We start from the raw sequence: 16,424 nt of genomic DNA on the forward strand, positions 1-16,424 counted from the left end.
CAGAAGACTAAGAAAGCCCCTGAGAAAAATTTCATATGACCCTGTTTGCTCAGAACAAGTGATACCAAAGACACATTGTTTTGACCCAGAAAAGTGACATTTTCCTTCAATGTACAGCTCTCAGGCGTAGACACAAATTTCCCTTCCCTTGCTGCTCACTTTCAGATTAACAAATAAAAAAGGGATTTAGTCCAAGTTGTCTTGACAACTCTGGGCTCTGTTAGACACCAGCACTCAGGCAGCCATGTAGTACTGCTGCCAACTTCAAAGCAAGGAGCTTTCCTTTTCCCTTGCACACTGAAGATCAAGACCAAGAAAGAGCAGCTCATTTGCCTTGAGGAGACAATGACTCACACTTCAGCCTCCTCTCATTTCTGCTTGGCACATATAATTTTGTTTTCTCATCCTGTAGACAGAAAGTATGATGGAAGTGCCCAGGGAACAGCTGCAGTTATTTCAACTATCTTAATTTCATTACTGACATACCTACAATCAGGAAAGTCAGGTCTCCATCTGACACTCTGTGGCACCTTTAAGTGTCAGACTTGTCAAGGATTTTGCTACCTAAATTTCAAAGCAAACAGCTCACTCTCACCCTGGAAACATTTTTCTTCAAAAAGCAACCACACTGGAGTGGAATGTGACAGCCACTGCTCAGTCCTTTCAAACTAACAGCTATAGCCTCACTCACCGTCCCAACAATGCATGGCTTCACGCTGGCTAAAAAGAAATGGCATCTTCCAGCAGCAAGCTGTGGTCCCACTGCAGGCTCACAAACAGGAATCAGCCAATGAGTACAACTGCAAAGCCCCAAACACTCAGCTTGTCAAAGGGGCAGCATCAGGAATGGGAATACAGGATGTGGTACTGCACCGAGTGGCTTCACTGTTTTTATTGAATCTCTTTTGTAGCCCATGGTAAATCACAAACAAGTGTGCAGCACCTGGATTTTTTTCCTAGTACACATTCTTATTTTTCTGGCATTCAATTTTGTATTGATTTCTGCATGACAGACCAGAGCATAAATCAAAGTCCGAGGCAAGGGAGTTACAGGGTGTCACTGCCTAACTGCAGTGACTGCAACACGCTGACCCTCAACCACAGTGATACGAGCAGAGTTCATGGCAGAATTACTCCCGTCTGAAAGAGAAGCATGGAGGAATTATCAGCCACGGATAACTGCTGTGAGATGTCTCAGATAGAGCCAGTTACCAGTCAGAGCATAAGAGACCAAGTAAAGAACAGAAATAGGATGATATCAGTAAAACTCAGGTCCAAGTCTCATCCTCTTCCTTCCTACCTGCCCTGGGTTTCGTGAATCGCCGGTGTACAACGAGCTCCACCTGGTGTCTGAGCGAAGCATCAGCCGTTACCGTCTCAGCCCCTCGCGTTCAGACGAGGTCTGACGTTCAGACGCACCGCATAGCGTTTGTATTTAACAATAGGCTAAAGAGCTGTGGAATGGGTAAAGACTATGCTGTCGTTTTTCTGAACTGCTCCTGGTTTGCAAATCCAGCACAAACCTGGAGGATAATGCAGGAAATCTCCGGAAGGAGGCAGAGTCATGAGACAAAATCATTTTATGTATTTTAACACCTTTAAAGGATGCTTTCCACTGCACCAGGATGCTTAAGCTTGGCTTTTGCAGTTCTTTCAGATCTAGAGGAGGATTTGTATAGCCAAAAGTGCCTGTCCTCCCCAGTACAGTATTAGGTCTAATGAGAGATATTACCCCTCTCTACAAAATTCATTTTTCACCTATCTAATTGTAACACTATGAAGTGAGGGGAAGTACAGCAATAAGAGCAGAGTGGCAATATCTTCAGCTGCAGCAAATGAGGACAAACCCAAAACCAGCAGCTGTGGATGCAGAAACAAAGGAAGAAAACTCATTTACATTTGGAAGGCCTCAGGTAGGCAGGGATCTCTAGCAAGATACCCTCTCACCTCCACTGCCAGCCCTTAAATGGGAAGGGGTGGATTCTGGCTCCATCCCTTCCATCATCAGCTGCATTGCTTGCATTTGAGCTCTCCTGAACTGGCCCTGCTTTCCCACCAGGTGCTCCATCAGGTTCTGACTTGGCATTTCAGCTACATTTGATTACATGTCATGGATTCTCTCCACCATTCTGAGCGAACATGTCAACCTTGCCACCTAAAACAAGGGGGGGGGGGGGGGGGGGAGGGGGAAACAGTGGTAACTGGGACAGTAGGTTACTACATCTAAATTCTCCCTATACTAGTTCTACTGCAACCAGACTGATGTTACAAGAAAAGCATATTTACAGACCTAAAAGCCTGATTATTAGGATTTTATTTTATGTACGGCTGCAATACATTAATGAGAAAATGTGTTATTTAGAGAAATTAGCATATCATGGCACATAACAATTCAGTGACATGCATTCAAATGCTCCTGCTAAGCAGACTAAGATTGTCGATGTCATCAAGCCAAGTAGCACAGCCTTGCTTTTGGAACAGCTACCTCTTCTCAAGCTTCCCAAATTGGGAAAGATCTGCTCTGCAGTTAAGTAATAGAACATCACAGAATTCCCAGTAGCTACATAGAATAGTGGAATACTTAAATTTAAAAGGAGATGAGTTACACACAATACAAATGTTTACTGCTACCAGAGAATTGTAAAGCCACATGTTTTCATCCAGTTGTGCTCATGAGAACACTTATTTAAAACTTACGTTGAAAATCCTAGCATTAAGCTTTGTTTAAATAAGAGATTTGCTGAACAGTCATATATACTAAACCAGACTTCTATTGTCTACCATAAACCAGCTGCAGAGTACTGGTGTTAACATAAAGCAAAGTGTCCCTCCACACCTAAGGAGGCAGGTTGTGAAGGAATTGTTTCTGGTTACTGCTTGCTTTGCTTTCCAACCTCCAGCTGATTCCTAATATCTGATACTTCCACGGGGACCTGCACTGTCAGACCATCCATCAACTTCTTAATGCGCACCTGGCATCCAAGGCGAGATCTGAGAAGAAAATATTAAGTGAAGTTCATTTGTTTCCACAGTAAAGGAAGAAATTCCCAACTCACATTGGAATATTTGGTCCAAGATTACTTTTCACAGAAGCAAAAGACCCAAAAGAAAACAGCTCTAGAGGCACAGTTGCAATATAGAACAACCTGTTCCTTTGGAAATGGGTGCCAAACAGTTGCTGAGAATCTGTCTCAGCAGGGTTTTGAGCATCTATTGCTGCCAGCAGGTATACTTACGTCTCTGTGAGTCCATATGCCAAGTCCAACATGTCCATCTCTTCATCTGAGATGGCATCCAGCTTTTGAAAGGCATCTTTCTCAAAGATGAGGTGGCAGGTGGAGCAAGCTAATGTCCCTTCACATGCACCTGGTAGAAGAAGTGGCAGCAAATCAGCAAAAACATTCGGGTAAAGAGAGATGATCTTTGGAAATAGTGGGAGGAAAGGTCGTTTAGCAGACCTAGAGCATGTCAAAAGAGACACCAGAAGACACAGCAGATGAAGACAGACTTCAGCCTGCCTCTGCTCTGGGAGGATCAAGGTTTTCATACTCATACTTCAGCTCCAACCAATGTGCCACTGGAATTCCAGAGGCAGCAGGGCGGTAAGTGTGGAAAGACAGCCCAGTGAGCAGCTGTTGGGACAAGAACCTCGCCAGAAAGCAGATGCAAATTGAGACCCCAGGTTTAAGCAATTCAAGGAAAGCAGACTGCATAGCCAAGTGCTAATGATGAAATTAGTGAGAGAAATGTATGCATCCTCCCTGTGCTTCCTGGTCTCCTCAGAACACGGTACTGTGTGTGCAGTTGTACTATTCCCAAGTACCCACTGGACACAGAACTCCTTAGAGTACATATCCATCTCCAACACCTACCAAATCCATCAATGGCCAAGTTTTGGTTGACTACCACTTCCAGCAGACTCTCCCCTTCTTTGGCCGTGGTTGTGAGTCGCTCTCCATCCCGATTTATAAAATGCACTGTCACTGAATCTGCCGAGCTGTAGGAAAAGTTTGCAAAAAAATTAGAGGATCCCATCTTCTCCTGCACATCCGCTGCCAAAGCCTTTTGGCTGAATACCTGAGAGATTACACTACACACATTAGAAGACGTTCAGGTTGCCAGTTCTCAGTGGAAATGCACAAATTAGAGCAGTTCAAATCTGAGCTGACCCACAGTAGTCCCTATTTTACCACACTTCTCTCAAAATAAATGTTCAGCTGTGAGTGAATAAATGCAGAGGCTCTGCAATGCTTCTGCTTGGGCTGGTATGTTGTGGAGCCTGGGATGTTAATCCCAAATGCAGTAATAACAAGAGAAGCCCACAGGATCTAATAATAGTAAGTGATAAAGGATGTTGTCATTCACTCATCATTTCTCCCTCCCTTCCCAAGGGAATTGCTTGCTGACCATTCCTTTTCTGCTTGTTATTCCTTCACAAAGTGCTCACTTCTTGTGTGAGCTCCATCACAGTGGGCTTTCTTGTGATAAGACATGCTCAGCCCAGCTTACAGAACAATCATGCTGAATAATGTCCTCTGCGCTGATACAATCCTTACTTAGGAGAAATAACTGGTTGTGTTGATGGCCTACAGAATTTAATCTAGTAGTATTAAGGACAAGGCCATCAGCATCACTTAATGCTGAGTTGGGGAAACTGCATCTACAAACAAGAGAAACAGCATTCATTCCATCTCCTCCAGATCAGGGCAACTTCTGACCAACATTCACAGCACAGTTCAACTCACAAACTCAACCGCTATGATGAACTGCATATCCTAACCTAAGTAAGCAGCCTCAGCAAAACCCAGCATGTGACGCTGCACTTGGAAGCCTCGCAGGACATAGATGATGTGGTCTTGTACAGCCCCTGCCACCTACAGCCACCATCTCAGCAGATGAGCATTTGATCTACATTCCCCATATCTTGTCAGGAAGAACATTCCAGGAAGGCATGGCAGTGAAGATTCCAATTGTCTAGAGAGAGTATTTTGCTTCCTAGAGTGGCAGACAACATCAGTTCCCCACTCTGCATTTACAGCAGCAGAGATAAGAAACGCGAGAGAATCTGCAATTCACAGAGCACCTCAGTGATCATCTCACCTCTGCACAGCAGGATGCCCAGGTACCTGACCTGACCTGCCTACCATCCCCATTCCTCAAAGGCCTCATGGTCCCTAACGGGACCTCGATAGTGCATGAATTCATGTGCCATATGATATACTCATGTTCAGAATCCAGGCACTAGCTGTGGCCTCCATGGCTTCAGAAGCTTCCAGAAACAGGGGAGCAGTACCTCTCACAGATCAGTTCCCTAAACAATCTTCATCCCAGATCAACATCTACGTAGCCTTATCCACCTCTCCCTTACAGATCATGCTTTGCACCAGTTTCCTTACGTGGGGGCCAAGGTAGAGTTCAATGCATTTCCCTTCTGAAAAGCTACTTCTTAGTACAGCGATATACAGGTAAGGTAAGGATTTTACTCACCTCGATTCCCCAGGAGAACACTGGAGCTTGCATGTGGAGCTGAAGCCTCTTCTTGACATCTGCTTTGATCGTAAGCAATTCTGCCCAGTCACCTCACAGAAATAAACAAAGTGAGTTTTACTCACTTTCAGTCCACTTAACAAGGGTCGCATGAGCCCCGAGATGCCTTGAGCTATCATGCTACTGAGGTCTTTCTTTGTGCTTCCTGGGATGTCTTCTGTTGCAAGGCAAGCTAGAGTAAGAGTTATAAATATGGTGGGGGGGAGGAGGGGGGAATAGAAAAAAGTAAGGACAGCCTCTCTGGGGAGGGAGGAGGAGCGGGAGGAGTTGTGCATGAATCTTGCTGCTCTCCAGCCCACTTGTGGTTGTAACAGAGCACTCAGGGGTACTGAGCAAAGTACTGTAACAAGCATCATTTCCTCACATCAGTCCCCGAGGAAGATTCCTCTTGTTTTGCCTTCCAGACTTCCCTTACAGAAACTAGCCCCAAATCCAAATTTTAGGAGCTGTGTTCAGTGCAGTGTCTAACTATATTAGGGGACAGGGAGATGGTAACAAACTGACTATTGGAAAAGTAGAGTAATGGAAACACTGAAGGCCTGAATGATGGTGCCTTGTGAAGACACATGGGGGCCCAATCAGTTCTTACACAAACAGGGTGAAAGGCAGACTTACTCAGACATCCTCCTGACATGGACAACATCTGGCTACATCGTTCCCCAGTACTGCAGGCTCCCAGCTGCAGAATGCGAATATTCATTCATACACTTCCCAGGACAGTCACAAAAAGCAGCCACGGTTCTTTCAGTTGTTAAATTCTCCGTTGAAAAGTGCCACAGAGGCACAGATAGGGATCACATTTCACAGTAACTGATATTTCATGCTTGTGAAGCTTCCAAGAGGAATCTTCCAGTTTGTTTCCTGAAACAGTGACATCAGTATAGTGTTGCTCTGCTCCAGGGTAAATCACTTTGCCTGAGAAACAAAACTCTGCAGTGGACAGTTTCAGTTTTGGTTGTTGGTTTTTTTGTTTGTTTGTTTTTTGCGGAGTGTGAGAACAGCTCTCATCTCAGGATCCTGAATTGTCCCTCCAATTAACAGTTCACCATTCATTAGGATGCTTGATTTAATCAAGTTTTTTAATGAAATAATATAATACTAGCCGGCATAGACAACAACTTTTGAAATTTGACTTTTTAATCACTCCATACAGGAGAAAAAAATCTGAAGTATAAGAATGAGAATTGGCTGTAAAACGTTCCTCTCTCCATGCACTCACATCCTGTGCCCAATCCTGCCTTCACTTCTCAGGCACCATCAAGAGGTGCAGCAGGCAAACCAGTGATCCAAACAAACAAACCACAAAGCATCTTATCTCCAGCAAACCTTGAAACAAGAGATAAACTAGATGTATGTGCAGCAGTTTTCACAGCAAGGACATTTGTGTGTTTGCCTGACACTGACCTCTCTCCTTGCCAGGAACTCAGAGCACAGCAAGTGACAGGTCAATGCCACCAGATGGAAGAGAGGAGAGCATTGAGAGGGAAGCCAGGCCTGAGATCATCACACCCAATCCTGCAGGGAGGCAAGCAGCAGTTTTCTTGTGAAAACAGAAGTAGCCATGATAGGGTGGGATGGAACCACATCCTAAGCTGGGCTCAGATATCCTGTGCTAAGGTCTTTGTAACAGCGAGGAAAAAAGTCTGTTGGTGTCAGGGTTGTTTTTTTTTTTTTTGGTGTTTTTTTGTTGTTGTTATTGTTATTTTGGGTTGGTTTTTTTTTTTGTTCTTTTATTCCCTTACTTCTTCCTTCCAATTCTATCTAGCAGCATGCCTAAGAGTAAACCCAGAATTTCCGGAGCAAAACTTCTTTCATTTAGTCCAGGATACAAATAGAAAGCCGTTAAATAACCACCCATCCCACGGAAAGAGAAAAGAAAGATAGAGGAGATTTAAAAATCCCCACTTAAAAAAAAAAAAAAAAAAGGCCCTTGAAAATGTTGCTTTGAAAGTCAGCACACAGCAGGAATGACAGGCATAGCTGAAGTGAATCCTTAACTCTGTTTCATAGAAATTTGGTAAAAGTCAAGTTTCCACCAGCAAACACACATGCACATGCCTCTTCTTGCTCACTAGCAGGTCAGGCTGCCATCAGCGCAGTGGCTGTGCTGACACGTCTAGTAACACCTTAGCACACACTGGGAATGAAGAGATTTTCTAGCCTGAAATACATTACCCAGTTTCCTCTGCACCAAAGGACAATTTTCTTTCCTCCCAGTCCAGGGACCTCACAGAAAATTTCCAAAATATCTGTGAGATGCAATTATCCCCCCCACCCCTGACTGTTGCATAAGTAGAAAACAGATTGATATCAGCACAGCATTGGTCCAATAAGACTTCATGCAATAGTGTTGCAGCCCTCCAGAGCCAGAAGCATGCTTAGGCTTCCTGGATTCTATCTCCATCTCCTCCAACCATAGTTGGTTTCAGGGCTTCCAAATACACAGGCATGGTCAGCACCAGGCAGACTTACACTTGTTCCTTTGGGTAGACACACTGTGCAAACCTGAAGAATTCTTCTGTTAACTTTGTAGCTTCCAAGAGACTGCAGTTGGACAGTCATGATCTAATCTTGTAGTTATTAATGTACATAGGTATGCAGTTCTGGGTTTGTGAGAGCAACTTCACTACCATTTAATGAATATCTGATAAATTAAGGGAGGAATAAGTCCATCCTCAGAGGGAGAGGGAGGAAGAATCAGCAGAGGCAACCTTTCCTGCACCTGAGCTTCCGCAAGGACAGAAAGGGGAAGGGATAGAAATTATATACACAGAAGAAACTGTCCCAGTCCCTACCCATGTGTGAGCTGCAAGGTATACAGATGCCAACCAGGTCAGCATATTGTCACCTGCTTTCTCCAGTGAAAAACTGATACTTGATAAAATTCAGGTTCTTAACAGCGGAACTCGCAAAGTAAAGTAGTCCAGACAGAAGAAAGGAACAGAGCAAACAGCTCAATGAGTCATAACAAAGTTGAAGACTGGCATTCTGTCCCAGTACAGAATTGGCTCCATTATTGTTTAGAGGTTTGTGAGTAGGGCAGGTGGTCTGGCCACACGAAGGTAGTGCAAAAAGTCTGCACTGATTTCCATGAAATCGCCAGACTCAGCCACAGCTCTGTTCTACCTTGGAAGAAATACATCACTCTCTGTTGTGCTCTATAAGCAAACAGGACAAATTGTGCTTGTTCTGCTTTCTCCAAGCCCGCAGGACCGGGTAAAGAGGGCTGCCCCAAAACTGATGTTCTGAACTCAAACCTACAAAGCGCTTACACCAAGTGAGCTCAAGTCTCTGAAAGCACTGACCAGTAGGGGCCAAAGGGTTCAGGGGAAGGCTTTAAATATGCCTCTCTGTATATCTGTCAAACAAGACTACCATTTTCTTGCTTTGGCCTTTCTCTAAGGTTTAGCAACTTCAGAATTGCCGAAAACAAATGAATCAAGGGACAAATTCTCACCACTGGAAGCAAGAGTGCAGTGCTATCACCAAAGATGAGCTAATGCTGCATCAGGGAAGCAAAATGAATTTAACAGAGCTCTTTGACAACAGCCACCTCTGGCAATGCAGCTGCTTGGCTGGGTGAAGGCCACTACAAGTTACAGTACCCGAGCAAGGCCTTTATTTGCAGCTTCTCCTTTAGTCAGTCAAGGATGCTTCAGAGATGAATGGGAAGGGACTATGTCTGCATGTGGAGTACAGATGAGCTTCTCTATAACCTTCCAAGTCAAGAGCAAGATATTCCACATTCCCTTGACCCTCCCCTCTTGACTAGAGAGCAACCCTGGCTTGTATTTCTTGAAAAGAGCACAATTGGAGGCAGTAACAGTGACAGGGATTTGTAATTTTCCAACTAACTCTGCTCACTAGAAAGCTCTAAGAGCGATATTAACACTTACACAGAGGAAATGCCTTCTTAAAAGATGATCCTGGAAAGAACTCCCAAAACTCCTTTATTCAGACTCACCTTATTCTTTCCTTTCTCCTTGTTGTTCTGTTCTCTGTAACAGCTTCATTGTGCTATTTGAGAATATCAATCCTAAAATTACTAGTAGCTTTGAGGGAGCTATCACACTGAACCAGGTGTGCATCCAAGCATTACTTTGTAGCAGCAACCTGCATCATCGTCCCCAAGCTGCAGACCTGCAAGACAAAAGCTAGCCTTAGCCTAACTCTGAATACGCACTGCAGCCCAGAGCCTTTTCTTAGAGATGAGCTGATTTTCCTGCAAGGAAATGTCTGACATCACACATGGATTCAACTTGCACATGACTATGCAGCAGTTCTGTGTTGACATCAGTCATAGATGAATTACACTGTTCTCTGCCAGTTGCCACGTTCCGATTATAGGTGGAAGTTAGTTACACTGCATGCTCAGGACTGTTATACATAGCTGAGGAGCACTCAACAGAACAGTCACACTGAATGGCACGGAGAAAACTAGTTGTACCTGTTATTCTGTGCTTCCTCAGTAGGAGATATCCTGTCTTCATGATTTTCAGGCAGTTGCCACACAACTGTCTATGCTTAACACACTTCATTATTGTGCTTTGCAAGAAGTTGGAACACAGCTCATAGACGCACCTTCTCAATGAAGAGCCACTACAGCAAGATTCATGAAGTCTGAAACTTCCCAGGTCAGCTGACATGAAACATGGAATAAATTCAGTTTAGTATCTCAACCTGTCTAAAGATAGACTAGGATGATCACAGAACATCTTTGAAGTGACCCACAGGGATCGCTGAGTCCAAGCCCTCGCTCCACCCAAAATTCCAATCCCACATCTGAGAGCAGTGTCTAAATGCACCTTGAGCTCTGGCAGCTTGGGGCCCATGAAGTCTGCCCTGGAGAGCCTGTTCCATGCCTGAATACCCTCAGGTGAAGAACCCTTTTCCTAGTATCTAACCCTGATGCAGCTTCACACTATTTTGGAGTCTCCAGATCCTCCAGAAACATAAGCGTAAGTGAGAAAGTATTGCCCACCTAGAAGCAAGTGTAGTAAATGATAGAAACCCATTTGTGAGAGCTGCATTTACAGATCAGCATGCTTTCTCTTGAAGAATGCACTACAGCAGTGTTCAAGTGGACATTACAGTTCATCTGGTCTTGTTTGGGTTTATTTGAATCCTGGAAGGAATGAGGAAGACCATCCTACAAAAACTGTATCCATGCCAAAGCCAATATAGATTTCAGAAGTTTCCATTGCTCCAAGTTTCTCCTACAGTAGCAAATCTGAGTACCAGCAGGTTTTTTTTTAGATCTCTTGCCTTATTTCACAGGGCAGCAAGCAGGAGATAGAGGCTATGCAAAGACCCTCTTAACAACCACATGAAAAGCAGACACAAATGAAGATCAAGTTCATCAGCAGAAAGTTGGCAGTGGCCATATTCCTCCATCACTGGGCCCTGTCTTGCATCCTTAGGAAACACAAACAGAAAGAAAGCCAGAGCAAAGTAGCTGTGAAACAAATGAGGTTGAAATCAACAGTGAAGGGCCAGGCTCAGACAAACACAGGTGAGACGTGCAGCAAGGCCAAGGCTGGCGACCTTCTTACAAACTCACCTGTTGCTAGATTCCTCCAGGGCCTGGGCACAGCCCTACACACCAGGTGTTCAGCTGGCAAATTCTTGAAACGATTTTTCCTCCTCCTCTGGCTGCAGAAGTTAAATGCGATACAAATTTACCCTCCATTAAATTAAAACTTACACTCAGGCTGACCTTCTATGGGTCATGTGTCAGACATCTAACTAGGAAGCACACTGCTAGACTGAAAGCAAACTTTAAGCAATCATCCAGACACCATCTGCTGAATTTCTCTAAACTTTATTGGCACTGTAGGAAGAACAGGGTATGGATTTTAACAGCTCCTCCCAAACAGGAAAAAAAAAAGCCTTAATATCAAGGGTCTATTTGCAAATAACCACATGGATCCATGAATTACTCCATAACCCTAAGAAAATGTGTTTTATTACAATCCAGTAAAAAGGCTGGTCAAAAAAATAATAATTTACAGCGACAACAACAACAAAAAATAGAAGAAAAAAAAAGAGAGATAAATCAAGCCAGGCAAACATTTGATAAGGTATTTCTTCTTCCCTCCCTCCACCCCCATGAGGAGTAGTTATCCATTTGAATTGGGACATGGAAAGGAAGAAAAACAAATCTGAAAAATAAAAATTAAAAAACATGCCTACAAATCTCACTGTAATACTGAAAGCTTCTTACATTAGTTTTCTTGCAAAATATCATTTCTTTATAATACAGTATATATTTCCAAGGGAAGGGGACCATAAACATCCTCCATCCCACAACTAATATTTTCTAGTTTTCTAATTGTGCATAGCTAGAAGTATTGAAATCAAATATCATTAGATACCACTGGAATATAATACTGCTTAAGAAGAAGGCATAGCTGAAACAACTACAAAGAGTGAGGTCAGGTCACTGGCACAGGCTGTTCTATTCTATATTGGACCAACTGGAACTAGAATGATTTAAGAAAAAAAAACAACCACCAAACCTTATAAACAAGATATGCCAGCATCGTAACACGAGTTCAGCAATGTTGTGTGAGCAGAAAGGTTCACTGTTTTATTATTTGAACACATATTTCAGGCACTATATATCAGATTGTTAGGAAACTGTTTTAATGTAATAAGGGCTTTATTTCCCTGCAAATGCACCAATAGTTGCTGTGGACAGAGCACAAGTGCTGAGAACCAGCTTTAAAGCACCAGAAGAGAAGTGTAATGGTTGTCTGCTCCACCAGTAATGAGACTCGCATAGAGTCAGTGCCAATAACCCTTCAGTACAGAAATATGCAAATCCGTTCTGACAAATTTAACTGCAATCTTCCATTTGTGACTTTCAAAGTACTGGAGCACATGTTTTTGGTCAGCCAAAAGCTTCCTGCATTCCCATGTTCTGTCCAGGAGGGTAAAGGGGGCTCCCATACCACTAATCAGGATGTTCAGAAGTAGCACACTAAACTTCTAACCATAGTTTGGTTGATTGGTATTTCCATGGATTACTCACAGACATGTATTGCTTCCAAAAAAATACAACACTGGTGAGGTTGTTTCTAGCAGCCCAAGGAGTTGTTAAGGAAATACTGCAGTTCATTAACACTGATGTGGACATTTCTTTTTTGGCACATTCCTCCTTTGCTTATAATAATAGGAGCTGAAAACACTTCAGCATTCAGATGTGAATCATCATGAGCAGTGATACCATACAGATAAAGAGGGCATCCACAAAATTGAGAAAGATTTAGAATCACATTAATTTAGAATCACATTAGGCAAGAAAATAAATCATAGGCTAGCCCCATTACTTTCTATAGGAACAAGCTGTACTAAGAAGGGCAAAGCAAATGAAGACACCATTGTAGAGGAAATCCATCGTTAAGAGGCCTCTTCTAGGGGTCCACATTTCCTTCTATAAAGGATCAAGGCTAAATCCAATTCAACCCTGAGCATACATGGCTGTTCCCTCCTTAGAAATGACAAGGAGGACCCTGGTAGCCTGGTAGGAATGGATAGAAAGTGATTACAACAATTAACACAGGACGAGTCTCCCCACAGCCACCACTGTCCTCCTCTTAAGAGACAGAACCCTCTGAACTAGAAACTACAAAAAGGCAAAGCATCCTTCTGGAGAAAAAAAAAACACACACACACTCGAGCCAGGAATCTGGCAAAATGCTAGTGAAGATTAAGGCAACAATTGGACAAATCTCATGACCCTCTCCCTTGAAATGCTGCTGGAAGCCAGGAAGACACAGCTACGGCTTTGTTTCTACATGACCCAGATTCAAAACAGTTTTGGTCCTCGGCTGTTCTTCACTTTTTATGAGTGTATCTATTTTAAACAAAGACATCTGAGCTACAGTAGATCCATACAGTCATAAGGCACCAATGACTACATGCTAAAAAGGCCTCATGGAAAAAAACTGAAGTCACCCCATCTGACTAGAAATGTACTGCTTCAGCAAAAGAAATATAGTTACAGGAGTTTTCAGTTGTTTGAATTTCTGTTTACGCCTTTCCATTTTCAGTGGTGACCTCAAGATGAAAGGCAGTGTTCTTCAGCTATCTCTGCCTCACTAGTTACATTCAAGTCAGACAAAATAACAGCAAACAAAGCCATTTAAGCCATTTACCTAGAGGAAAACTTATTCCAGAAAGCCTGGAAGTCAAGGCATCCAATATATCCCATATCAGTGAAAATATTTCAAAGGCCTCCTTGTGATTAGGAAATTTCATGTTTCATCTTTAAACAATAAAGGTAACACCAGCAGGAATGCCACAGATTCTGTTTGGTCTGCTTACGTTTAAAGGACAAAAGCTTTGGTCTTTTAGAAACTAAGTCCACATTCTACCTCCAACCCTTCTTCCCAGACTCCAGGTTCTCCATCTCAACAACGTGATTCAGACCCTTAATGACATCAGAAATTTAGATCCTGGCCTCAGAGCTTAATACTGAAGCTTGTGCAAGTTAGTAGGAAGGCACAATGTCAAACTATTAGCACTTTATATAGTTCAGAGAAAGTATCTACTGGCCTCCCTACTCAATGAGAGAGAACAGTTACACAGCCATTTCAGTAAGCAAAACTAAATGCAGTACGACTTTACCCAAAGTCATAAAATTTCAGATTTGCCCTAATACAAGTTAGCTTTCCCAAGCTACCCCAGGAATATGCAAGTGTCATTCTTTCTTCTGTTGCTGAACTCCAGCATTTACCAAAAACTCTATAAATAAGACCATGGTCGCTCTTCTGTAGTGGTTCCAGCACAGCACGATTATGAGTGAGTGATGGGAGAGGATGAGAAAGAAGGGAGAAGGGACTGCAGAGCGGCAAGCGCAGGGGAGAGTTTACATGGACTCAAACTCATCAATGCGCTGCTTGGTGTTGCCCTGCCGAATCTGACGGAGGGTCTTGTACTTGTCTCGGCCCAGCCGCATGTTCTCAGCGTGGATCATATCATTGGCCGTCTTCTTGGTTTCATCCCGAGCGTTTGCCAACTCTGAGGAAAGAGCCTAGTGAAGGGGACAAAGACAGCAGTGGGTTAGCCAAGCCAGAACCTCAGTGCCAGGCAAGGAAGTTCCTTGTTAATCCTCCTACACAGGAAACAAATAAGCTCAACTGCATACTGTCTTGGGCAACCTTCTCCAGCTGAGCCTTCTTGAGCAGAACAGTGAGACTAGATTATCAAGAGATCCTTTCCAACCTAAGCAATTGTGTGGAAGTTGCAAATATTTTTTCTCTATATTTGAAAATAGTAAACTGCAGGTGCTTCCACCTTACTTATCTTTGTCCAGCACAGTAAGAAAGACTGTCACTAATTTATTTCAGAGGAAGGAGAAAGTCCAGTGGAGAAATACCTACAGACTTCAAGATTGCCTTGCAGAAATCAAGCAACTACTAGCCTTCTACCACAGAAGAAATGCGTTGTGCATGACAGAGGACACCTCTGCCATTCTACCTATGCATGACCAACACAGCATGACACAAAACAAGCCAAGTCTGTTCCAAGCCATGCAGCCAGAAGACATTTTAAAAGAAAACCTACAGAAAACAAGCTACTACCACTTTCTAAGCATCAATACCTGAAGAGTGGAATTCCTTATGAGGAGGAGGTAAAACATTCCTACCCCCTCTTCCCCCACACACGCTGAGCTGTAGCAGCTACTATCAGCATTTCGCAGTGCAATCTGTTCAGACAGGACAGTTACAGCCTATTGCAGAATAAGAATTCAACCAAGCCTTCCAATTCATTTCAGCTGGACTCTGAACAGCTGTCAGGTAGCTGGCAAGACTCACACAAGCACACTCTATCTCACAGATGCTGCCTCTTGGCATTGCTTGAAAAGACTTTGCTGTTTCCAATGAAATAGAAATGAACTAGAGACAAGTTCTGCCCCTTTTCCCTAATGGTAAGCAGCAATCCAATCAAGTCATGATCACCTTTTCCTTCACTCACTATTCACTACTCCCTTCTTTTATTCCTTCCGTTTCAAGGAATTCCTGTAAAAGCTCACAGTCACAGTGACAAAATGAATAGAAGCAATGCCCATGCACATACACTCGGCTGCAAACTTTTTACCTTCAAGTGTTTCTGCACTCGTTCGTTTTTCTCTGCTTCAGTGGTACGCTGCTCCTCGCTGCGGTCCTTGATGGTGGCCTCTGATCGAAGCTCAGCACTGGCTTCTGCTGCATTTTCATCCTGCTCATCATCATGCTCGTTCTCAGAGTGCATTGGCTCAGTGACATGAGGAGTGCTCATGGCAGTCTTCAGCTCCTCTTTGGTCTTTTCTAGGTCCTCCTGCACCATTTGTGCCTGCAATAAGAGACCACACTTAGTCTGTGCAACTCAGATGTGACTAACTTCTTGCAGAAGCACACAGAAACGCTACTTAAGAGCCCTACACCTCTTTCACACTGAAGCGGTGTGTTCCAAAACTACTCAGTCACAGTCACTAGCAACATTTTCTGCTGGCTTACACATCAGAGATTTAAGGAATGGTTATAACCCATGGAAAATGACCTATAGGTCTAATCAAACTATTCCAAGCTGGAGTTAGAATGCAGCACTCATTTTACAAGACAAAAAAAAAAAGCAAAACAAAAAACCATAAAGCTGCATATTTGCAACAGCCTCAGCTTGCAGACACCTCGTCTAGTGGCAGTATTCTAATGTAGTAGTTTAGGTCACAAAACAAAATGAAGATTAACTCCACAGAAATTACTGCTGCTACTTCAGATTCTGCTTTACCTTCTGCTGCCACTCCTGGGCCTCACTCTCTTTCTTCTGCCTGGCCAATTCCAGCTGTGTGATCCTAGCTGTGAGTTCTGCCATTTCAGCAGCCTGCAAAGGAA

General features: G+C 43.4%; 2 protein-coding genes across 4 annotated transcripts in view; both read right to left on the reverse strand.

Moving 5' to 3' along the window:
- Window positions 1-2,297: 2,297 nt before the first annotated feature.
- LOC128075750 (adrenodoxin-like protein 2, mitochondrial) lies at window positions 2,298-7,356 on the reverse strand. Its single transcript, XM_052672740.1, has 4 exons — window positions 5,488-7,356; window positions 3,873-3,997; window positions 3,237-3,366; window positions 2,298-2,991 (listed from the first exon to the last, which is right to left on the reverse strand). Exons 1-4 carry the CDS (start codon window positions 5,901-5,903, stop codon window positions 2,871-2,873), a joined length of 792 nt encoding a protein of 263 aa, XP_052528700.1. The 5' UTR covers window positions 5,904-7,356; the 3' UTR covers window positions 2,298-2,870.
- Window positions 7,357-11,352: 3,996 nt separating this feature from the next.
- MSN (moesin) overlaps window positions 11,353-16,424 on the reverse strand; it is a 37,295-nt gene continuing 32,223 nt past the window's right edge. For all 3 annotated transcript variants that reach the window (XM_052672738.1, XM_052672737.1, XM_052672739.1), the window contains 3 exons: window positions 16,321-16,413; window positions 15,652-15,885; window positions 11,353-14,584 (listed from right to left, as the gene is read on the reverse strand). In XM_052672738.1, coding sequence (XP_052528698.1) covers window positions 14,420-14,584; window positions 15,652-15,885; window positions 16,321-16,413 — 492 coding nt within the window. In that variant the 3' untranslated portion in view covers window positions 11,353-14,419. The remainder of the gene's footprint in view (window positions 14,585-15,651; window positions 15,886-16,320; window positions 16,414-16,424) is intronic.

Source organism: Tympanuchus pallidicinctus, unplaced genomic scaffold (assembly GCF_026119805.1).
Source record: "Tympanuchus pallidicinctus isolate F22 unplaced genomic scaffold, pur_lepc_1.0 scaffold13, whole genome shotgun sequence".
NCBI classification, from domain to species: Eukaryota; Metazoa; Chordata; class Aves; order Galliformes; family Phasianidae; genus Tympanuchus; species Tympanuchus pallidicinctus.

Excerpts from the sequence above, each read along its gene's own strand:
- LOC128075750 (XM_052672740.1), bottom strand. The coding sequence starts at position 5,903 with ATGATGCTTGTTACAGTACTTTGCTCAGTACCCCTGAGTGCTCTGTTA. Across the intron at positions 3,367-3,872 it reads CTTGGCCATTGATGGATTTG|GTGCATGTGAAGGGACATTA; the intron begins GTAGGTGTTGGA and ends TTCTTCTACCAG. Across the intron at positions 2,992-3,236 it reads GCATATGGACTCACAGAGAC|ATCTCGCCTTGGATGCCAGG; the intron begins GTAAGTATACCT and ends TTTTCTTCTCAG.